This window comes from Nakaseomyces glabratus, chromosome H, assembly GCF_010111755.1.
Source record: "Nakaseomyces glabratus chromosome H, complete sequence".
NCBI classification, from domain to species: Eukaryota; Fungi; Ascomycota; class Saccharomycetes; order Saccharomycetales; family Saccharomycetaceae; genus Nakaseomyces; species Nakaseomyces glabratus.
Genome location: NC_088958.1, coordinates 805,646 through 829,161, shown reverse-complemented (window position 1 = coordinate 829,161; position 23,516 = coordinate 805,646). Strand labels below are relative to the sequence as shown.

Sequence of the window (23,516 nt, the reverse complement as noted above, 5' to 3'; positions counted from 1 at the left end):
TGTTTAGTTTTCCTTCCATCTATGAGCACAGTTGACACACTTATAGAATGTTGTCATTGGCTCATCCGCCGATCTAATTTGTAACTGGAAGAAATATGCACTTTCACCACCACACGTATCGTAATTCGGACATTGTACTTTTGTCTGGTCAACATTATCCCAACCACCACCTAACACATCATCGACTTCTTTTCTTGGTAGCTTCTTCCTGTCATATATCTCGATACTTTCTATTGGAAATTCATAGGGACAAGATCGACAACTTAGATTATATACACCATTATCTGATGTTGCAACCAGCAGCATGTTATTGCATAAGGGACAAAACGAAAGCATACTCAACTAGTATCTAGTATTTTGTTTTGTTTTGCTTTTAGTGTGGTAGACCTAATGTTATGATTCACTTAGCCACTATATTTGGCCACAGATTAAACTGAATTATACGAAATACTAGGGGATCATAATACCGACTTGAAGCTAACATATCGAATGTATACAGCAAGACAGTAATGCTATTATGCCCGATGAGCTTCGTGATGAGCAGCTCATCGGATGGATCAAATATTGTGGAATTTTTTTTTTCAAAGTTTACCCGGCGCAGGTTTATACAATGCTAAATGACAAAGTGTGTTGTTGCAGTAGTATGGCTTCGAGAACACAATTAGTCACATAATAAAACAAAAACTGTGTAGAAAAGATTAGCAAATTAATTAAATTATTCGATAATATTATTACTTAAATGCAGTTATTATGTATTGCAGGGGAAAATGAAACGAAAAAGCTGGGAACAATGTACAGAAGTATTAAAATAAAAAGGCAAAGAGGGATAAAATTATTATTACAATTGTTGCCGGCGAACTCTCTAATAATAATAATTGATAAAGCATAAGTATTACATTTTCAGAAAACCATTGTGTTTTTTTATTGTTTTATTTTTTTTGTATTGTTGATTAGTTTTAATTTAAATGGAGTTCAATACAAAAAATGCGTAATGGAAACTATGCTCTTCAGAAGAAAATATTATGCAAATATATTATGACTGGAAATTCTGTGACGACATGAATAGCGTGAAAAAGTAGCGGGCGTTAGAAAAAAGTGTTTTAACACCAGAACTCATAGATTTTCACCAAGAACGATGAGTTTCTCAATCTTTCTTTGTTTTCCAGGTCTTCCTGTCTCAAGAATTCTGGGTCATAAACTTTTCTGTGGTTATCCAAGTCCACTTGATTCAAATCAGTCAAGACAGTGAAGTCCTTGTACCAGCACATGTAGCCGAAATAGAACACCAACCAAATTGGCATGGCTAGGTAACTTGCGAAGAAGGAGTTGGCATCACATTTACCACCGGAGTTTGGTGGAGATAGGGCGACCCAGAATTGAGCAGCAAACACAAGGATATTGAAACCTACACCGAAGTAAGAACCCCACAGGCCAGTGTTAGCTTTGTATCCCAATGTGTCTAGCGATTTGTTTTGCAACTTCATTGCTCTTCTGAATCTAATGTGTGAGAACATAATGGAGGTCCATGTGAACAGTTCACTTAAACCTGAGATGGCAGCGAGCCACGTAAAGACTTCTTCTTCTCTTGGGGAGGTAGCTGCGAAACCGATGACACCGACCAAAGCGGAAAGTAGCAAAGCGGTCAAAGGTCTGCCTCTTCTGTCGACGTAACTCAAGAACCTTGGGGCGTAGCCCTGTTGAGCCAAGGAGCTCAGTAATCTAGGGCCGGCGTATAAGGAGGAGTTGGCCACTGAGATCAATGCGATCAAGATGACTGCGTTGATGATATGTGGGACGACTTTGATACCGTGAATGGAGGCTGCCAAGACGTATGGGGATGCGTGCAAGCCGTTACCGCCGCTGGCACCTAGCAGTTCAGAGCTGTTGTGTGGGACAACGAAACCGATCAAGATCATTGTTAGTAAGTAGATGACCACGATACGGTAGACGTTACTCTTGGCTGCTGCTGGGGTGGACTTTCTTGGGTTCTTCTGGTCATTCACGGACAAGACGAACAGTTCGTTACCACCGTAGGAGAAGTATGCGTTGACCAAGTTGTAGCAGATACCTTTGAATCTGGATGCGCCGTTTGAGGATGCGAAGGCACCTGGGTCGTGCCAGTACTTGCCACCGATGTAGCCGTCCTTACCGGCACCACCGCAGTTGACGACGATAGCGAAGATGATGAAGCCACCGATCATGAGGATTTTGCAAGCGTTGAAGATGAATTCTGTTTCACCATAGGCCTGCACACCGAAGAAGTGGATGAACATCAGGAACACGTAGAAGATAATGACGAAGACGTCTGGGTCGATGGAGGTGTTCCAGTACTTGATGGTCATAGCTGCTGTGATCAATTCCAAAGGCAGCACGGTGAGCCACTGGATGCAGAACAGCCAAGTTGTAGCGAAACCGAAGGGCTTTGAGATGAAGAAGGAAGTGTAAGCGTTGAAGGAACCGGGCAGAGTTGGGTAAGTAACAGCCATCTCACCGGCTGCCTGGATCATGAAGTAAGTGACGAAGGAGACGAGACCATATGCGATGACCAAAGAGGCGGGACCAGCCAGGGACAGACCTTTACCGTTGGAGACCAACAGACCCGTACCGATACCGGTACCCAGGGACATCATGATGACGTGCCTGGACTTCATGGTCTTCTTCTGCTCCTGGTGTGCGGTGGTGGTCTTCTCGAGGTCATTGTGGTCTGGAGAGTCGTCGGCCCTCTTGAAAGAATCGATGAATCCCTGTAAGTGTCTGTTCTTGACTTGAACATCGAACCTAGACCTCAGGTTATGCGATGACGACGACTTATCGTCATCATCGTAGTCACCTTCTATGATATGGTTCTGTTCGTGTACATAGTCGTTACTCTTGGAGAGGATTTGAGAGTCTTCCGAAGAAGACACTTTAACCTCGGACAATAGATCGTTAGAGTTCATTACTTTGCTGGTTTAGGCTCTACAGGATCAAGATACTATTTAATTCAATTCCTAGGCCATGTACATATATATATGTGTTAAAGAGTGCAACTTAGCTTGTAATTACAATTTTTTGCCAATTCAAAGCTTTTATCACAGGGCATCACTTGCACAATTAAGCAGAAGAGGGTCGAGGTAGATCAAGTTCAAAAATTTTCATACTTTTTTCCAAAAGAGAAAAGTGCCCAAAAATCCTCGAGGCCCAACCCCCCCAGGCGCTACTTAGAGGGCTCCCCCCGGAAAATGAATCAAAAAAGAAAGAAAAAGGGACCAAAATTGCAAATGAAATGTGTCATATTTCCTAAGAATAGGTGCAGAGTGCTTAGGTTCAGATATCTTTGTGCGGTGCATTCTTTGGCAAGCTAGATATCTGGGAATGGGATGGGTTACAATAAAATTGCTTTTTTCGGGTGAAATGGCAGTGCTTGGTACGGTGGTTTGACCGCAACGGGTGTATGCACTGCTTGTGTAGGGGGGGCAATAAAATGAAATGGGTCATAGTCCAAGGGGACCGTGTACGTGTGTTTCATTGTCGTGTGTTTCATTGTCGTGGGCTTCTCTCAACTCTCAATGCATTGTGTCGCACCTACAAGGCTCATACACAGAAGGACGCTGGGGCGAAACTGGGGGAAGAGGGAGGCTGCGCTTATTTAAGTGTTTCTACAGGTAAGAGATTGACCTATCCTGTGCCAAGACGGTGCTGGAGCGAGTTCTGCTGTACACAGAGGTATTTGTAGGGAGAAAACCAGAGATACAACGCAAGAAGGTAAAAAAAGCAATGCATCTTAGAGATACACGCAGTGCAGTTCTAAGTGATCGTCACTTTATACTCTCTAGTCGGAAAACAAAGGGAATGGGGGGAGGGGAGTGGGATGTGGGAGTGGGACCCGGGGTTATGCACCAGCAAATGAGCGGTATCATGGTCTCGAAAGATAAGCAAAAGATAAGCATTTCGGTGCGAAAGCGAAACTACACCCCCGACGCGGGCAAGAGCTCAAACCATATAAAAACTTTAAGAGTCATATTGATATCCATGGCATGAATCTCAATATAAAACCACGCATTCCCTCATTATCTTTTTTTTTGCCGCATCCCACACCCTCCTTAGAGCCCTCGTAAACGGTCAAGCAATGAAGTTCAAAAAAAAGATAAAAAAGTGCTAAAACCGTACCAGTTTTTGCGTGCTGTTTATCCGATGTCCGAGAACAAGAAACGGTCGGGGACCGATGTCCGGTTTGAAACTCGTTCAAAACTATCTCAGAGGCAAACCGGCTGGAGCAAGAAAATTGCTGAAATAGTCTACTACGGAACGTCAAGATATCTTGTCATGTGTGAACGTATGTAATGTTAATATCACATGTCATTGCGTATATTGTTATGTCAATTTTGTCATCGTATAGGTGATGAGGTGACTTGGTGCCAAGGAGTATTCGATAGTAGTACCTTGCGTGATAAATATTATGCTAATCATTTAAATATCAGCTATCTATATTACGAGATAAGATTCCTCGCTGGATTTTGGGGGGAAGTAATTGGTAAATCAATTATATCAAACAAACATAGCATTCGCACCAAATGTTTCCTGAACTGAAGAACGATTTGATATTGAGGGCCGCTAGAGGTGAAGCTGTTGAGAGGCCACCATGCTGGTTGATGAGACAGGCCGGGAGGTACTTGCCAGAGTATCATGAAGTGAAGGGGAACAGGGATTTCTTTGAAGTGTGTCGTGACGCTGAAGTGGCCTCCGAGATTACCATCCAACCTGTTAGAAGGTATGCCGGTCTGCTGGACGCTGCGATCATCTTCAGTGATATTTTGGTGATCCCACAGGCCATGGGGATGAAAGTCGAGATGGTTGAAGGCAAAGGTCCTCATTTCCCTGAGCCATTGAGAACATCTGAAGACTTGCAGAAGGTTCTGGACTACAAAGTCGACATCAAAAAGGAGTTGAACTGGGCATTCGAGGCTATTACTCTGACAAGGAAGAAGCTGGACGGCCAAGTGCCACTTTTTGGCTTCTGTGGTGCCCCATGGACTCTCTTGGTCTATATGACCGAAGGTGGTGGTTCCCGCCTATTCAGATTTGCCAAGCAATGGATAAACGAGAAGCCAGAAGAATCTCACAAGTTGTTGCAAGCTATCACAGACGTCGCAGTCGAGTTTTTGGCCCAGCAAGTGGTTGCAGGTGCCCAAATATTACAAGTGTTTGAAAGTTGGGGCGGAGAGTTGTCTGCCGGTGACTTCGACGAGTTCTCCTTGCCTTACCTGAGACAAATCGCTACTAAAGTTCCTAAGAGACTCAAGGAGTTGGGCGTTGAGGAACATATTCCAATGATAGTTTTCGCTAAGGGATCATGGTATGCTTTGGACAAGCTGTGTGACTCCGGTTACAATGTTGTTTCCTTAGATTGGTGTTGGGATCCAAAGGAAGCCGTTAAGATAAATAACAACCGTGTGGTATTGCAAGGAAACCTAGATCCAGGTGTTATGTACGGATCAGATGAAATAATTTCAAAGAAGACGAAGACCATGATTGAAGGCTTTGGTGGCGGCAAGAAGAACTATATCGTTAACTTCGGTCATGGTACTCATCCATTCATGGACACGGAAAAGATCAGACATTTTCTGGAAGAATGCCACAGAATTGGTTCTGCCTAATACACACATTTTAACAAAGCTGCCTAGATTAACATTTTCTAATATAGAGTGATATTAATTTGCATTGTGTTTCTATTATTCAAATCTTCATGCATCTCATCTTATTTTATTGTATATACTATGAATAATACCATGTATATTGTGTGATTCTAACTGTTACTATTTAATTTTTAAAGGTACTTTTCTTTTTTTTTAGATAGTAAGACCGAAGCTAGTTAACTAGCTCATCGCAAAAGTGAAAAACTTGGAAATTTGACAATTTCACTGCAAATAGTATTAAACAGTAAAATAAGGAACAAGCTAGCATAATATTAACTACAACTTATTGAGCGAAGAGAAATATCTAGTCGAATCCAGTATGTCAGATACCTCTATCAAAAAGCATGACCTCTATATATATGATTTGCCTGAGGCTCTATTAAATTCGCTGGATTTGTTACAATTCGATTCATACAGAAATGAAGTGAAGCCCAAACCGGTGGAAAGAGCACCAGTTTCAATCGAAGAAGTCAAGAATAAGCAAGTTCCTACAGTATTGAAATGTAAAGTTTGTGCTGATAGTACTGAAGCGATTGGCAGGGAACATTATCAAACCGATCTTCATGTTGCGAATATCAGGCGAAATTTAAATGGATTGCCACCACTTAATCAAGCTCAGTTTGAAGAGTTGATAAGCAAAAATACTGCTAAGAAAGACCAAAAAATTGTGGAAGGGGATTCTGATGGCGATATTTCCAATGATAGTGGCAATGACTCGGATAGCAATTACAGCTCTGAGGATGAATTGGAAAAAATCGATGAAATTGGCGGTGAACTTTCAAGAAAGGTGAATGAAATTAATATTATAGACAAACCAATTACTCCACTTTTAACAGATACTGAAGACTCGCAAGCCAACTTGTTTCACCTAAATACAGGTCTTCCTCAAATTCTCGTTAGGTCTCCACTATTGTCTAACGGACAGACATATGGTATTTACAAGGCTTTGTTTGATAAAGATAACATCCAAGAGCCCTTGGACACAATATTGAAGTGGAACATGGATGACACAAGGATGACTTCGATTTCTGCATTGTTTCTAGTTGGCGGTGGTCATTTTGCTGGTGCCATTGTTTGCCATCAGCGTGGTAACATCAAAAGTGTTGTAAGATCGAAGAGGGTAGATGAAACACCACAGGAACAATGTGTTCAATTCTTGGAACATAAAACATTTCATAGGTATACAACAAGAAGGAAGCAAGGTGGGTCACAATCTGCTATGGATAATGCCAAGGGTAAGGCAAACTCTGCCGGTTCCACATTGCGTAGATATAATGAGGCTGCTCTGAAGACGGACATTCAAAATTTGATGGAAAAGTGGCGCCCATATTTGAATAAGTGTGAAAGTATATATATCAGGGCAAGAAATGTCCAAGACAAAAAGATTTTCTTAGATGGTGGAATCCTGAACAAAGATGATAAAAGAATCAAGAGTTTTCCTTTTACCACTAATAGACCGACTGTTACTGAGCTGAAAAGAATATGGTGTGAACTGACATACATGAAGCCAGTAGAAAAACCACAACCTATACCGAACGAAGAAGCAAGCAGAAAGGCCATTTCAAAACCAGATGCTGAAAGTAAAAAGAAAGATGTTCCAAAGCTAGAGCTAAGTGAGGCAGAGGTTCATACAGAGCAAATTGTTACATTGCTGAAGAAGAGTCGTGTTCCTTTACTACTGTCATATTTAAAGAAGAATAAACTGGATGGGAATTTTATACTTCTACCCAGGAACAAATATGTGCATACGCCAACAATGCTACATTATGCATCCCAGCAAGGGTTAAGGCAAATGGTTTCTATCCTATTAACAACAGTAAAATGTGATCCGACTATTCCTAATGATGTTGGTAAGACCGCTTGGGATATTTCAAAGAATGATACTGTTAGATACTGTTTCCAAAAAGCCAGGCACGCTCTTGGAGAAGAATACACAAACTGGGAAGAAGCTCATGTTGGTGTACCTTTGAGTAAAGAAGAAGTAGAAAGATTAGAATCAGAAAAAGAGAAGCAAGATGAAGCTGAAACTAAGAAGTTGATCCAAAAAGAATTAGAATTGACAAAGGAAAGACAAAAACAAGAAAGAAGTGCTCGTGCAGATGAAATTGAATTGAAACACGGGCAAGGCAGAAGGCTTGATTCTGGGTCACCTGGTCTAATGAACTTATCTTCTCATAAAATTGATTCTTTGAATGAAGATCAAAGAAGAAGATTAATGAGAGAGCAAAGGGCAAGAGCCGCAGAGGCCAGGATGCAAAAGTTAAACAAATAAAATGAGATAAATTACTGGTGAAACTAAAAGGATAGATATGTAAGAAGTAAAACATATACTAATATTTATGCACATTATTAGTAACGTAGGGCAGACAGACCCCCAAATATTCCCGTATGATAATTGAGAGTATTTCATTCTATGATTGATGTTGAATTTGAGATAATCATTATAATTATACATTGGCATGAAAAGTGATTTATATTCGTATTTATCTTCTATGACATTATAAGCAAGAGCATTTGCAATCTAAACAGTAAACAAAAAAAAGAAATTTTCTTTATAGATCCCAAGAGACTAATGCTTAGTTTCTGGAGTTGATGATGTCAACGAATTCTGGCTTCAAAGAAGCACCACCGACCAAGAAACCGTCGACGTCAGCCTTGTCCTTGAAAGTACCAGCGTTAGCACCGTTAGCAGAACCACCGTACAAGATTCTGGTCTTTTCAGCGGTGTCCTTACCTAGCTTTTCAGCCAAGTAAGATCTGATAGAGTGGTGGATGTCTTGAGCATCTTCAGCAGTAGCAGCCAAACCGGTACCGATAGCCCAGACTGGTTCGTAAGCGATAACGACGTTAGTCCAGTCCTTGACTTCAGCGATGACAGCGTCCAATTGTCTTTCGACAACCTTCAAAGTGACACCGGCCTTCTTTTCTTCCAAAGTTTCACCGATACACAAGATAACACCTAGACCTTGGTCCAAAGCGAACTTGGTCTTTTCAGCGACGATCTTGTCATCTTCGTGGAAGTAAGTTCTTCTTTCGGAGTGACCCAAGATAACCCACTTGGCACCGACGTCCTTCAATTGGTCGACGGAGTTTTCACCAGTGTAAGCACCGGAAGCCTTGGTGTAGGTGTTTTGACCACCGACAGTAACTTGCTTCTTGGAGACCAAAGAGACGGTGTAGTCCAAGTAGGTAGCTGGTGGGCAGATAACGACTTCGACGTTTTCTGGTAGAGAAGCAGTGTTCAATCTGTCAACAATTTCCTTGATAGACTTCTTGGTACCGTTCAACTTGAAGTTACCACCGACAAAGAAAGTTCTGGCCATTTTTGTATGTGTTATGTATATGTGTTATATGTGTTTGGTGCTATTTGCAGAAGAAAAAAAATATTAAGAGAAAGAAGAGAAGATGTTGCTAATGAAACATGCATCTTTTAAATCGAAATCCGTGGTATTTAAATAACAATTGAGTTTCGGTCCAAGAAAATTTTTAGCCCATTGGGCAAACAATGGTTACATTCAACTTCCCACAGTTGGTCTTTCCAGCTCTTGTATGTCCCCTGTAGAGTTACCTTGTCATTACCAGTCTGTCATTGTCCTTTACACAGGTTTAGGTTCTTTAGTGTGCCCAACTGATCAATGATAAAAAGACACCAAGGTTGTTTCTTTTTCGAAGGCATAGAAGTTCTAACATCTCAAGACACCTATGTAAAGAATCAAGTCAACCGTTAGAAAACTGCATTGTAGAAAAGAATTAACGCACTTCTATGGGATTACTAGTTGTGTATGTGTGTATTGTCTTGTTGTTTAGTTGTGTAGTGTGTGTAGTGTGCTGTTTGGTTAGCTTACTGCTTGGACTAGTTATTGTGATGATGCTTTATCGTGCCCACACAACGCAACTTCCTACTTTGATGGGGGGGGGGAGGATGCTGATTACGTCATTTCTTTTTTGCTCTTTGGTGGAATTAGTGGCATCCCGTATTGTGTATGTGGTGTAAGGATGTTTGTATTTTCTTTCAATTATCGTATATAATGTTATTCGCATTTGATCACATGTGTTCTCCGTGTTGTTGTATGTCAATCTGTAGATTTCATATTTGATAATTTACGGTTCCCTGCACTCTCAATTATTAACCTGTTAACGTTTTGGTTGTGGTTATTGGAATATGATTGCTAGACAAATATCCATTTTTACTTAAATATATATGTCTTATCGCAATGTCATGACCGTTCAATTATCTTAAATATAATGTATTTAGCTAAATATCATCTCTAGGTGATCAGATCCTTCTCTGCTTCCAGATCTGACCATTTTGGTAGCACCGTTCTGAGAACATATTTGTTCAATTTCTCATCCAGTTCCATCACCATGAGACTTCCGTTTGGCACATTGGTGAATGACTCAAACTCTTCGAATGTCCACCTGAACCACTTCATCAGAAATACTCGAGAATAAATACCATGCGTAACCAATACCACTACGTCTCTGCCCTTCGTGTGCTGTCTGAACTGGAAATGCCTATACAAGGTGTCCTGGAAACTGGCTACTCGATCGTATACATCTGCAGCACTCTCACCCTCAGGAAACCTGAAAAAGAAATGCCCATAAGTCTTACGCTTCTCCATCACATCTTGCATGCTACTCACCTCTTGGTAATTACCAAAATCTTGCTCCCTGAGTCTCGGCTCATCGATGATACGGTACCGGATATACGTGCCTTCCCGTTCAGGACCACAATGTGTGCTCTCATCGTTCTCATATATACCACTGTTCTCCAGGTCGTGTGGCCATATAGCATGCTTCTGCTTACCATAGGGGTTGTAGGTCTGCTCGGCACACATATTGATCCCACTCTTCAACTCATTGTATCGATCAATCACTTCCAGCACCCCTTTTAACGTCTCACGGGTACGCTTGTAAGGCGAAGTGTAGAATATAATGTTGTCGTCCATGTGCTTCCCGTTAGGCTTGTATCCTCTCAGCTCCAGCGTGTTAGTGCTGGTGGCCGGTAGCGCGTACTCCTCCCCTAGTTTCTCAATGACACTGGCATCCGCCATGTTCAACAGCCTCAACAACTTTAAGCCAGCATTGTGCGCCTGCTTCTTACCATAGGGGGTCAACGGAATGAGATGGTTCGGTGTAACCTCGTTGATCTTCTTGTCCTTATTGGACTCGCTCTCACCGTGCCTTATCAGCACTATTAGTCGAGGCCTGTTATATGAGTCAACCATCGCTGATCCTTTGCTAATATCTCACTCTTGCTCACTCTTAGCACTTCTTCCCCTATATTTCTCCAAAAGCTCTCTTCACTTTACCCGTGTCTATATCTTAGAGCTTATATATTCTCAATATTTAGACCCTTTGCTGATGGATAGGAAAGGCCTCTCTTATCTCCTTGACATTTGTAACAGTTGCACTTATATTGCTTGCTCTTAGATAGGGCTTGCAGCACGTCTATGTGAGGGAAAAATTGCTGGTTGCCCTCCCTGCAGCAATTTCTTCGCCAGACAACGAAAATGATCTACGCTTTCAGTGAAATATTTCTGACATGCCTTCGATAACTGCAATGCACAGGTTGGTGTTGTGGCAGTAGGATAACGGACGAGGAACGCACCATTCTTATCATGAGAGTTTGCACTATCACAGCATCTTGAGTCTTTTGACACCGTGCCACTACATATAGAAGTCACCTTGTTATCTCTCCAATAATGCTGATCTCTTCCTACTTCAAGTGGTGTTTCCTTAACTGGTACATGCAATTGTACAAAATACACACATATACACACATACCGACATGCACACACATACACACATACTGACATGCACAAGACATGCACAAACCAGCTCCACCTCTCAAATGTAAATACACTATCCAATCTGACACCATTTGTAGTAACTATAGTTTCGGCAAATTTCCTGGAGAGAAACTGCCCCCAGCGGGATTCGAACTGCCACCCACTTTCCTATTATATCATAATGAACGACATGTTTCTGGAATTTTCGAAAATTGCAGAAAGAAACGTGACGTATGCAGTTACAAGGGCAGCTCCCCTTCTCATTATAGTGAAGATGCTGGAAGAGCTGGTTTCTTCAAATCAAGAGAGTCACTTAGATTCCGATGATCAATGCTATAAAAAGGAAACTCTTTGAATTTTAAACAATTCAAAGTGTATCAGGAAGCAAAGCAACATACAAATAAATCAAGGATGTCCACTCTACTAAAGTCTGCCAAGTCTATCGTTCCTCTTATGGACCGTGTTCTTGTTCAAAGAATTAAGGCCGAAGCCAAGACTGCTTCTGGTCTATTCTTGCCAGAAAAGAACGTGGAGAAGTTGAACCAAGCTAAGGTTGTTGCTGTTGGTCCAGGTTTCACCGATGCCAACGGTAACAAAGTTACCCCACAGGTCTCTGTTGGTGACCAAGTGCTAATCCCACAATTTGGTGGCTCTACTTTGAAGTTGGCCAACGACGAAGAAGTCATCTTGTTTAGAGACTCTGAGATCCTAGCCAAGATAAAGGATAACTAATTTGTTTGTTGAAATGTCCTGTGGTGTAATGCTTGTTCAAGCACCATATTGTGTTTTGAACTTACACCATTATCTCAACACATTCCCGAACTCTTTTTATCCTTTTAGTTGTTATATTTTGTACAAAATATATAAGGTAGCAGAAAACTTGTAAATAAAATATAATTTTCTTTACTTAATACCAATTAGCATCGTTTGAAGTCTGTGACTTTTCCTTTCCTATTATCTATTCCTGCTTTTGAAATAGTAGTGAATTTTTTATCAGTTTTTTATAAACTTTATATGCAATTTGCAAATGAATATAAAACTCTTGCAAGAATACTTAATATGTTGTCATGAAACTTTTATATGGGAGCTTAATTCAGTCAAAGGTTACCAAAACTAAATAATTTACCTAGCTTCTTCTTAGTAGAGGACTTCTTAGAGTCTTTCTTATCCTTAGACTTGTCGTTACTTTTTGATGTTTTCTTGGTTAATAACTTAGGCGCGTGATCTGCCGAGCGGAAACTAACTTGGTCACTCATGGAGTTTCTCTTCACACTGAGGAAGCCATTATTCACACTATGAGTACCAAAACTGCTGCTCCTGCCATGCTTAGATATTTTACTACCATTAGATGCAAATGTTAATGCCGATTCGTTAGAATCGACGGTTCGTAATGGGGAGGTACCTCCACTATACTGCGATTCACCAGTTGGACCTACAATACGAGGAGTCCCTAGGCCGGCGGTACCATCTGTTGGTTTGACATTGGATGCAAACTTAATCTGTGATCTGCGTTTCTTAGCAGAGCTTTCGCCAGGTATTTTGCCATTCACTCTCACTGCATCTACCATTGAGAACTTAGGGCGAGATTCAACAGTGCCAGTACCAGTAATAACTTTTTGTAGTACCGCAAATCCACGATTCTCCTCATCTAAATTTTGAGTTAGATTTTTGATTGTATTGGATGAATTCAGAGAGTGCTTGATTATCAAGGATACCTTGGCTAACTGGTTTTCTTTCGTGTTTATATTACTATGTTCATTATCAAACTCTTCAAGATCCGCCATCATATTTTTTCTATTCGTAATTGCAATAGACTTCAGTTTGGAAACAATACTCTCTGTACTTTCCAGCAGATTGGAATCTCTATCGTCATCATCCTCAATAGCTAATGAATCCTCGGACTCGTGAGTAGTTAATGATGTAAAACTTTCTTGTCTCTTCTCTAGCTTATCCTTTGTTGAAATCGAGTAAGATTCATCTAATAATTTTTGTTCATTTTTAGACCAAAACCCAAAGGAGTCTGTAGACACTAATTTGGGACTTCTAGGATACTCAATTTCTTCATTTTCTGGTGTAACAGCCTTTTTGGTATTGTCAGAAATTAATTTTGTGAGTGTTTCTTCTTCAATTTCTTTCTCTAACATAAATAAACGCCTAGCCGGTACAATGAATGTGGGTATAGGGAATGTAGTACAAAGTTTATCAACCATGTTATTCCCCCTATAGCTAACAAGATTTTCATAACGTTGCCATTTAAGTGTACCCAAGATCAAGAAGTCCGGAGAATAAACATTGATAGCATCTATTAGGGCTCCCTTGGTACGCTCGATGGAGATTTCAATGGTGACCTTCAATGCCTTATGGACCGGCTTAATCACTTTTATATATTCAAATAAGTCTGATATGATTGTGTCAATTTCATCGAAAGTGTAACCGGATACCCATGTGCCATCTACCTCAGGTTCTTGGTCTCTATGGGAGGTCATCTTAGGAATAGTTGCAACAATGACAAGATGGTCATTCTCAGCCAGACTTCGGACAGCCCAGTCCAGCCCTGCCCAAGTGTGTCTTCGTCCCGATATGTAGCACACCACAGTTCTTGGCAAAGTAGGGTGAGCTTGCTTGATAGTCAGTATCTTATTTCTTCTTCTTTGCTCTTTAGTGATGGGTACAAAGTCATCACCCATGATCAGGGGTTTCTCCTTTACTTCTGGGAACAAGATATCAGGGTACATGAATTTCTCGTCCTTGTGTTCCATATTGTACTCGATTTTCGACTTCCGCTGTGCCCATCTCTCATCCCAATGCACATTAGTACGAGACCTGATGATGATCTTGTTGACAAAGACCGGCTTGGTCGGGTAGTCCGACCGTATGATCTTCCCGTCGGCGGTGTAGTTGAACACCGACTTCTTAGACCTGGTGAGCGACAGCGGGTTGTTCGCCAGCGGACTTGCGTCAAATATCCTCTTCTTCATGCGCTCAATCTCGTAGTCATCATCACCAGAGACATGGTTGTGCAGCAGAAACCTCGGGTTCAGGAACACCTGACTACCCAGTGTGGCCCCTTTCCTGCTGAGGTCAGTCTTCACCGGCACTGTATGCTTAGTCACCTCCACACCGGGGAACCCACCGTCCATATCCTCGATCGCCGAGTAGCCAATGTACTTGGGCACAGTGTCATAGGAGACAGAGGGCCGTATGTCCCTCACAAGATAGGGCAGCTCAGCAGGGTCATAGTACACCTTGATTCGTTTGTAAGTGTCACGGAGCGCCCTGTCAGCATCTTCAGCCATTTCCATAGCTTCTAATTTTGTATAAATGATATTACAGATACAAGACACTTAAATAATGCACCATTTCCATCACGCCATTAGCACATCGAGTGCAAATCAGTTTTAATTATATTCTCTAAATAAGACTAAAAGGAAGCTCATCGCATTTGATGATTAACACTTCAGTAGAAAATCCGGTGATTAGCGAATAAATGCCGCAGACCCTTGAAGAAAAAGCCCCCCCCCTGATCCACACAGTAAATGCCGTAGTCACTTTTAGTCATCCTAGAAAACGAATAAAGTACCTCCAAGCACAGATACTGAGACCCATTATCAACCACAACTGGCAACTGGCTGAACCCTCCCTCTCTGCCTTCACATCCCAACTTCTAAAGGCGTAGTCGTTTTACGAGATTTAAATGATCACATGGTAGTTACATTGTACGTTTATATCATGTGATCAATGAAATATAATATATCAATTCACGAAATATATCACGCTTAACTATACGTATAACATCACATAAATTACATTTTTCAGTTTCTTTTTTTTATTGGAAGTCGTCCATTGTTTTGCCAATTTCCCCTTTTGGAAATACCTTCAAAGATGTTAAAATAGATTGTCACTGGCACAGTGCTAATTTCACATATAATTTTTTCTTGATCTGCAATTCAACTTTCTGCAATCCTTGACCAGGAATCAGTGATAGATAAAAAGTTGTTCACTGCCGCTGTATTAACCTACTCTGTTGAGAGTATTACCAGCCATTCCCTCCCCTTCCCCCCCAAAAAAAAGTGTAATTGAGTAATGGATGAGAAACTACAGACGGATAAGATAGTGGTGTTCGATGATACTCATCTGCTGGCAGAAGAGCAAGACGATGTGCTGCTTAGTATCAACAGACAGCTGAACAAGTCCCGGAAGATAATATTGCTTACCGGTGCTGGTATCTCCTGCAACGCGGGTATCCCTGACTTCAGGTCAGCTACAGGGCTTTACAACCTGATCAAGAGACAGTACCCGGACATCTCCATCGGTTCAGGGAAGGAGATGTTTGATATATCTTTGTTCAGGGATGAGATGAAGATCTCTGTCTTTGCCACGTTCATGGAGAAGCTGTACGCTAGTGTGAAGCTGGCTCAGCCCACCACAACACATAAATTCATTGCTCACTTGAAAAACAGAAACAAGCTCCTGAGATGCTACACCCAAAACATAGACGGTCTTGAGGAAAACTTGGGTCTGGCGATATCGAACTCCTCATTCCAGCCATCCACAGGCAAAACAACCGAAACTGACAACTCTCCTAACAAGAATAATATAGATGTTATACAATTGCATGGTGACTTGAACACCCTGGCGTGTACCAGATGTTACCACGAGTTCCAATGGAGCAGGTACCTAGCTAGATATTTTAGAAGGGGTGAACTACCAACTTGTCCCGAGTGTGAAAGAATCAATAACGAAAGAGTACAGATGGGGAAAAGGCTAATCAATAACATAGGCTACCTGAGACCTAACATTGTCCTCTATGGTGAAAACCATCCTTCCGGTGAAATCATCACACAGGGGCTGAACACCGATATAAATCGTGGTAAGCCAGATCTATTCATCATAATGGGTACTAGCCTAAAAGTCGATGGTGTTCAAAGAGTGGTGAAACAGATAAGTAAACAAGTACACGAAAGAAAGGGTCTGGTTATCCTCGTTAACAAGACAAAGCTTTCTGAATCTCGCTGGAATGGCATTATAGATTACCAAATTTGTTGTGATTGCGATACATGGGTGAAGTACTTACAGGGCCAAATACCAGATTTCTTCAAAAGCCAGGAAGAGGTCCTTGCTTTGAGACAATTAAGGAGAGAGGCTAGTGAGCTTAGAAAGTTAAAGAAATCTGAAAAGAGCTCAATAAAAACCCCTCCAACCACTCCTACTGGCAAGAGGAATACGGTACCGACAAGAGAACCAATACTAAATGGAGTTAAAAGGAAGCTCTTGACACCTGAGAACTCATTTGATGAAAGATCTCCTAAGAAGTTTTCCAAGACCACTTCTAGTAACAAGAAAAACGATACTTTGAAGAAGAAACCCTTAGGTATAGTAAACCTATGAAGTTCATGCATTCCAGATATCTGGAAAATTTCAATAGCATTCATACTGTGCTCTTGTACTTAGACCAATTTCAGTTCATAAACAATATCCATTCATCATTACAAAATTTGCTAGATAACTTTGCTAATATGTTTTTTTTAATTCACATTGTATATGCAGTAAGATTTCATAATGACAACTAATGTTTTAATCACGTTCAATTTAATTCACATATCATTTGATTTTCTTAGAGTTTCCTTTGTACGCTTGTTTCTGTTGCGAGCTCGGATAGTTCCCCGAATCACTGCACTTGACCTGAAAAATGTAAACATCATCGCAATAGTTAATATATAGCTGCAGTGTGTTTTGTGAACAATTTGATATATAATTGTACACACAACGAGTACATTTAGCATCCGCTGGTAGGCCAAGAAGGTACCTTGTTATCGAAATAGAAAATTATTCATGAGAGTTGAAATAAAGGATGTTCCTAGGGAATATATTAGTGGAATTGAAATTATTAGCGAACAGAATCAGATAATAATAGTTTCATATGACGGAACTCTAAGCGTGTATACAGTGGATCGGGAGCTGAAACAGGTGAATTTGACCGTGAGGCTTCAATACGAGTCTTCATTGACTAGTGTGGCGCAGCTGAACATACAAGGTAGACAATTCATCTACGCAGGAAGCGTAGATGGCCAACTCCTCAGTGTCGATCTCGAGAATTCATTATTTGTGAAAGTTGATCAAATAGAATCATCTGCAGGAATTAGCTGTATTGCAATGCATGGAGACAGAGTAATTGCTGGTAGTTGGGATGGGTCCATATATGTAGTAAACCCCAAGTCAAATTCTCTAGAATTCACACTAGAGCTGCCAAGCGAGTACAAGAAATGTTTCAAGTTGTCGGTACAAGCACACAAACTGTTAATTAGCACTATTAAATGTAAAATTGCAATATTCAAACTCCCACTAACTCCTACCACTAAACCCCATATACTGGATTCTGGCCAGATCTTCCAGATTAGAGACAGTCAGCTCACTCCCGAGGGCGACGGATTTGTATGTACTGGGATAGACGGACGAGTCTCGGTGGAGTACTTTGATGACACATCAAAGAGATTCGCTTTCAGATGCCACAAGTATGACCTTGATGATACTGTGATGACATACCCTATCAATGCCATCAGATTCATACCAAATACAAGTGAGTTCTACACAGGAGGATCTGACGGGTGCGTCTCGGCATGGCACTTGCACAAGAAGACAAAGATAAAACAGCTGCCAAAGTACAATGAGAACAGTGTGGTTCAATTGGCATGCAACGAAAATATACTCTGCGTTGCGACATCCGACGACTCCTTCAAGACTAACGCAGTCATCGATAGCAACCTAGAACTGGAACCAAGTAGAATATACGTGGAGATTTTAACCAATTGAAGCACATTCTACAATTGACGATCAAATAACTACTCTCTATACAGATTGGCAATACTACAATTGGAGGCAGAATTCAATTTCCAAGGTAAACGATATCATAGCATACGATAAATTCACATGATTATCTCGTACTTACTGATAGAACTTTCCAGAATACGTAAGAAAATTTATGCGGGGATTTCTTAGCTACTGATCACCCTTGGAATTCACAACAAGGAAGCCGTAGGAAACCTTGGCTATGCCAAAGCATCCCGTACTGCGTACTTTTTTTGTTTGTAGGATGATATCTGTGGAAAACTAGAGGGTAGCTAGTCCCATACAAATTTTCTTCAGCAAACACAGTGCAAGTGCGATGGGGGAATTGATTTGGGATAATAGTCCAACCAAACGTATATAATGGTGGTGCTGTTTTTGAGACTTTAGTTGTTGTTGATTGGTGCCAATTAGTCACGGATAGTATACACTCACACTGGAAGATAAAGTAAGAAGGATGACTACTGCTGACGAGTACAAACAACAAGGTAATGCAGCTTTTGTTGCTAAGGACTACGAGAAGGCCATTGATCTCTTCTCCAAGGCCATTGAGGTTTCTGAGACTCCAAACCATGTTTTCTATTCCAACAGATCTGCTTGCTATGCAAGTTTGAAGAAGTTCCCTGAGGCTCTTAACGACGCCGAGGAGTGTGTGAAGATTAATCCAACTTGGTCCAAGGGTTACAACAGATTGGGTGCTGCGCACTTAGGTCTAGGTGACCTAGATGAAGCTGAGGGCAGTTATAAGAAGGCGTTAGAGTTGGACGGTAGCAATCAAGCTGCGAAGGACGGCTTAGATCAAGTTAAGAGAACGCAGGAGTCTAGACAAGGTATGCCTGACCTTGGGTTGTCTAAGATATTTGCCGATCCAAACCTGATCGAAAATTTGAAGAAAAACCCAAAGACCAGTGAAATGATGAAGGACCCAGAATTAGTGGCTAAGCTAATCAAGTACAAGACTAACCCACAGGCTATGTCTCAGGACTTATTTACCGAGCCAAGATTGATGACCATTATGGCCACTCTGATGGGTGTCGACCTAAACATGCCAGACTTGAGCTCATCTAACTCAATGCCTAAAGAGCCAACTGAGACACCAGAGCAATCCAAAGAGACACCAGCTGAACAAAAATCTGAACCACAAGCCGAAGCAACGAAAGCTGAACCTGAACCAATGGAGGTAGATTCTGCCGGAAACGAAGAAACCTCTAAAAAGGAAGAAGCTGAAAAGGAAAAAGCTCTTGGTAACAAAGCTTATAAGGCACGCCAATTCGATGAGGCTATTGCTCATTATGATGCCGCCTGGAACTTACATCAAGATATCACTTATTTGAACAACAGGTCAGCTGCTGAGTTTGAGAAGGGAGATGCCGAAACAGCTTTAAAGACACTTGATGAAGCTGTGGAGAAAGGTAGGGAAATGAGAACTGATTATAAACTAATTGCAAAGTCATTCGCACGTATGGGTAATGTGCACCATAAGACAAACAACCTAAAGAAAGCCATTGAGTTTTATCAAAAGTCTCTTACCGAACACCGTACACCAGAGATTCTAACAAAACTAAGAAATACCGAAAAAGAACTGAAGAAGCAAGAAGCTGAGGAATATATTAACCCAGAAAAGGCCGAAGAAGCTCGTCTAGAAGGTAAAGACTATTTTACCAAGGGTGACTGGCCAAATGCTGTCAAGGCTTACACTGAGATGATCAAAAGGGCACCAGAAGATGCTAGAGGCTACTCCAATAGAGCGGCTGCGTTGTCAAAGCTAATGTCTTTCCCAGAAGCTATCGAAGACTGTAACAAAGCTATCGAGAAGGATCCTAACTTTATCAGAGCTTACATCAGAAAGGCCACGGCACAAATTGCTGTAAAGGAATTTGCTGCGGCCATTGAGACTTTAGATGCTGCTAGGACAAAGGATGCTGAAGTTAACAACAGTGCTAATGTTAGAGAGATTGACCAATTATACGTCAAGGCATCTCAGCAGAGATTCCAACCGGCTTCTAGTAACGAAACGCCAGAACAAGTATATGAAAGAGCAATGAAGGACCCAGAGGTCATTGCTATCATGCAAGACCCTGTGATGCAAAGCATCTTGCAACAAGCTCAACAAAATCCTGCTGCATTACAAGAACATATGAAGAATCCTGACGTCTTTAAGAAAATTCAAACATTAATTGCTGCTGGTATCATCCGTACCGGTCCTTAAGCGAAGATAATTAAACAGCACTTGTGTAGGAATATTTTGTTAGCTAGTTTACTATTTCTTAATATCTAAAAAGTAACATCAATAGAGATTCATGTGAGTAATTATTTTTTTCTCTGCTATTAACATTATTTTACCTTGTGTATGTAACGAATAAGGAGTGTTTCTCAACGAGCTGTGCTAATGATAGCGTATTGACCAGTACTTCCGTCATCCATTAGAACATCCATGGAGCCTTCTAACGGCTGTTTGATTTTGAAAGGATATTAATATAGAGGAATACATAGAGGAGAGCGATGCCGGCATCATCAGTTAATAATCACAAACTCGACTCGCGATATTAGTTTAAGGTCCTTTCTACACTAAATAACCTTTAGAAATGAAGTAATCTAGCCGGAAATAGTTTTATTTTTGTTGCTCCAACGTTTATGGGCCGTGGATCATGTTCTTCGTTAATGTTACATCACTATTAAGACACAGAAAAAAGAAAAAAGAGTTAAAGGATGTTTTTCTTAGGTTTCTTCCGTTGTAAAACGATGTCATTTTATGAATGCTTATTTCTCTAGCAATGTACGGCATGATATAGAAACAAAAGAATGAACAGTTGAACCTCGTAGTGGCAATGTTTTACTTCGAAGTTCAGTAGGCAACTGCATTTCTGTTATTGAAGATTACAAAAGAAGTGGTAAAAGAATTATGAGCTCATTAAGGCAACTTTGGATTTTTTTATTGAAAGCAACCTCATATATTTAGATGGTGATTTCGAATTGCGACCTGGCAACTACTGACAAGTTATCGGTCAGACGATTTTACGTTAGTAGAAATTTGCTCAATAAAGACCCTTAAAAACCTGTTATTATTTCTGTCTTGGTAAATTCTATAATTGAACTATTACAAATTTTTTACTAAAAGCCATTGTTGTACAACATTTTTGTTTACAGTATTAAATACTCGGGCAAAATATATTTTTCAAGTGCTGGATGTTATGCCATTATGTTTATGTTAATGCCGTTGTAGTTATTTATGAAGTACTCCCTTTTTTCCAACAAAAACTGAAATTGTTGAATGTATAACTGACAGCCGGAGTCAAAATAGGAAATTATTAAAATTATTGATTAAAGTTCAGAATAGGTAAATACTACAAAATATTATTTTTTTCATATTTTACATCGAAAATAGTACGTAATTGGAAAATAAAATAAAATAAAAATAATAAGGCTCTATAATTTAAAATTCGTTACAAACCGACTTGAGAACTGAAGATTAACTGTAGAGAGAAAGAAATTTCATTAATAGGTTTCTAAAAAATAGGTCCCTTTCCTCTAGCAAACTGGAAAACATCTTGCCTTCATCGTCTAATAAAATCTTTATTCCAGATAAAGATTGAAAAGAATATAGTTTCTTTTAGTCAAATAATTTATTTTGTTACCATGTTTGCTGATTGAGGCTTTTGATTCTTCAAAACCTCGACTAGATTTTTTAGTTCCATGTTCTCTTTTAGTAGGCTGTCGTATTGCTTTGCCTTTTCTTCTAGAGCCTTAATGTATTTTTCTCTACGCTGTCTGAAAGCTTTTTGGGCACTTCTATTTTGTGCAGCTCTCTTTGTGTTTCTCAATGGTTTACCAGTCTTGCCTATTAGTTCACCATTAGCGTTGTATCTCTCGCCATTATTGTAAACTGGCATGTCAGAAAAAATACTACTCTTTCTGGAAGTTGGTTCGGTTGATTAACCAGGTGTAGGTAGACTGTTTTTCATAGAAGCACCTTCATCATGGTCATGACAAAGTGTACCAATATTAATAGAACTTCTTCTTCTACCAGTATTGCTTTCATCTGGAACCATTAGAGTGTGTTGAGTGTAGACGCCGACAGGACTTACGCTACCCGAGCCTCTTGTGACAACATTTTGTTGTTGGAATTGTTGTTGTTGTTGAGCAATTCCGTGAGTTAGACTTTGGATAGGTGGAAGTTGTGTAATAATAGCAGCATTTTGGTTGTTCATAGCAGCGGTAGTGGTAATGTAGTTTGGAGCGGCAACAGCTTGGTATTGGTATGGAGAACCAGCCATGCTCTGACTTACATGAGATACAACAGGCATAGGTGTTCTTGGTGTATTTGAAGCCACCAGTTTGTACTGTGGTTCGTTGAAATGATATTCCCTAATCATTGGGACGGAGTTTAGTTGAGATTCAGTTTCCATCATCATTATTGTATTGAGGTTGTATGAGTAAATATTTGTTGTTATTTGTTGGTTGATTATTGGTATTTTATAATTTCATATTAAATAATGTTTGACAAATACAAAGTAGTTTTTGTAAAAGTTGGAATCGAAAGTTGCTTATATATATATTTTTTTCTTCTATTTCCCAAGACTTGATTTTCTATATTTTTATCTTCTACTTAGTCTAGTGGATTATTTCAGAAATGAACTAAAATAATCTACTACCTTGAATTGTTAGTTGATCATCAAAATAGCCCTATAAACTATCATGTAATATGCAAAGACCTACGTACACCACTTTTTTCTTATTCTCTTCAGTAAGAATAGAATAAACAAAAAACTAAAATAAGGCTTAACAATTGATTCCCGCAACTCACTCGCGAGTAATGGGGATGTGGGTGAAGTAATATCTTGTTCACCATTTCGATATTACTGTATGTTTTCTTCATTTCAGTATTATTCTTTTTTTTTTGCCCATCTCCAGTTCACCATCAAGGAATTTTTTAAAATTAGAGTCTCAAGATAGTTGAGATGCGGTTCAAACATTTAGCACTTAATTTTAGTGCGGGTTCCCTTTTCTTTTAGCCCTCAAGAATACGCCTTTCTGTCTTTATTTTAAGAACCCTCTTTTTTTCTCTCTTTCCCACCATTTCTTCGTTAACGGTACGCAATTCCTCTAAGGCTCATGGATTAACTACTTTCCTTTTTTCTTTCCCTTTCTATTTTCTCTTCTATTTCTTGTTCGCAGGCATTTCTGAGAGAATGCCTGTCTTTGTGAA

General features: G+C 40.2%; 12 protein-coding genes across 12 annotated transcripts; 6 read left to right on the top strand and 6 right to left on the bottom strand.

The window, feature by feature from the left end:
- Window positions 1-3: 3 nt before the first annotated feature.
- Window positions 4-336, bottom strand: RPC11 (DNA-directed RNA polymerase III core subunit RPC11; the record flags this gene model as incomplete). Its single annotated transcript, XM_447165.2, has 1 exon — window positions 4-336. The coding sequence occupies one exon, from the start codon at window positions 334-336 to the stop codon at window positions 4-6; it is 333 nt and encodes a 110-aa protein (XP_447165.2).
- Window positions 337-1,100: 764 nt separating this feature from the next.
- On the bottom strand, window positions 1,101-2,939 carry BAP3 (amino acid transporter BAP3; the record flags this gene model as incomplete). The annotated part of the gene is made up of 1 exon (XM_447164.1): window positions 1,101-2,939. One exon carries the CDS (start codon window positions 2,937-2,939, stop codon window positions 1,101-1,103), a length of 1,839 nt encoding a protein of 612 aa, XP_447164.1.
- Window positions 2,940-4,553: 1,614 nt separating this feature from the next.
- HEM12 (uroporphyrinogen decarboxylase HEM12) lies at window positions 4,554-5,636 on the top strand (the record flags this gene model as incomplete). The annotated part of the gene is made up of 1 exon (XM_447163.1): window positions 4,554-5,636. One exon carries the CDS (start codon window positions 4,554-4,556, stop codon window positions 5,634-5,636), a length of 1,083 nt encoding a protein of 360 aa, XP_447163.1.
- A 358-nt stretch (window positions 5,637-5,994) lies between these two features.
- On the top strand, window positions 5,995-7,947 carry VMS1 (Vms1p; the record flags this gene model as incomplete). Its single annotated transcript, XM_447162.1, has 1 exon — window positions 5,995-7,947. The coding sequence occupies one exon, from the start codon at window positions 5,995-5,997 to the stop codon at window positions 7,945-7,947; it is 1,953 nt and encodes a 650-aa protein (XP_447162.1).
- Window positions 7,948-8,251: 304 nt separating this feature from the next.
- TPI1 (triose-phosphate isomerase TPI1) lies at window positions 8,252-8,998 on the bottom strand (the record flags this gene model as incomplete). Its single annotated transcript, XM_447161.1, has 1 exon — window positions 8,252-8,998. One exon carries the CDS (start codon window positions 8,996-8,998, stop codon window positions 8,252-8,254), a length of 747 nt encoding a protein of 248 aa, XP_447161.1.
- Window positions 8,999-9,943: 945 nt separating this feature from the next.
- DET1 (acid phosphatase DET1) lies at window positions 9,944-10,903 on the bottom strand (the record flags this gene model as incomplete). The annotated part of the gene is made up of 1 exon (XM_447160.1): window positions 9,944-10,903. The coding sequence occupies one exon, from the start codon at window positions 10,901-10,903 to the stop codon at window positions 9,944-9,946; it is 960 nt and encodes a 319-aa protein (XP_447160.1).
- Window positions 10,904-11,878: 975 nt separating this feature from the next.
- HSP10 (Hsp10p) lies at window positions 11,879-12,199 on the top strand (the record flags this gene model as incomplete). The annotated part of the gene is made up of 1 exon (XM_447159.1): window positions 11,879-12,199. The coding sequence occupies one exon, from the start codon at window positions 11,879-11,881 to the stop codon at window positions 12,197-12,199; it is 321 nt and encodes a 106-aa protein (XP_447159.1).
- Window positions 12,200-12,564: 365 nt separating this feature from the next.
- Window positions 12,565-14,769, bottom strand: GVI51_H08151 (uncharacterized protein; the record flags this gene model as incomplete). The annotated part of the gene is made up of 1 exon (XM_447158.1): window positions 12,565-14,769. The coding sequence occupies one exon, from the start codon at window positions 14,767-14,769 to the stop codon at window positions 12,565-12,567; it is 2,205 nt and encodes a 734-aa protein (XP_447158.1).
- A 781-nt stretch (window positions 14,770-15,550) lies between these two features.
- On the top strand, window positions 15,551-16,855 carry HST3 (NAD-dependent histone deacetylase HST3; the record flags this gene model as incomplete). Its single annotated transcript, XM_447157.1, has 1 exon — window positions 15,551-16,855. The coding sequence occupies one exon, from the start codon at window positions 15,551-15,553 to the stop codon at window positions 16,853-16,855; it is 1,305 nt and encodes a 434-aa protein (XP_447157.1).
- Window positions 16,856-17,299: 444 nt separating this feature from the next.
- On the top strand, window positions 17,300-18,277 carry BUB3 (Bub3p; the record flags this gene model as incomplete). The annotated part of the gene is made up of 1 exon (XM_447156.1): window positions 17,300-18,277. One exon carries the CDS (start codon window positions 17,300-17,302, stop codon window positions 18,275-18,277), a length of 978 nt encoding a protein of 325 aa, XP_447156.1.
- Window positions 18,278-18,767: 490 nt separating this feature from the next.
- On the top strand, window positions 18,768-20,519 carry STI1 (Hsp90 cochaperone STI1; the record flags this gene model as incomplete). Its single annotated transcript, XM_447155.1, has 1 exon — window positions 18,768-20,519. One exon carries the CDS (start codon window positions 18,768-18,770, stop codon window positions 20,517-20,519), a length of 1,752 nt encoding a protein of 583 aa, XP_447155.1.
- Window positions 20,520-22,242: 1,723 nt separating this feature from the next.
- Window positions 22,243-22,722, bottom strand: GVI51_H08063 (uncharacterized protein; the record flags this gene model as incomplete). Its single annotated transcript, XM_065626625.1, has 1 exon — window positions 22,243-22,722. One exon carries the CDS (start codon window positions 22,720-22,722, stop codon window positions 22,243-22,245), a length of 480 nt encoding a protein of 159 aa, XP_065482697.1.
- Window positions 22,723-23,516: the final 794 nt, after the last annotated feature.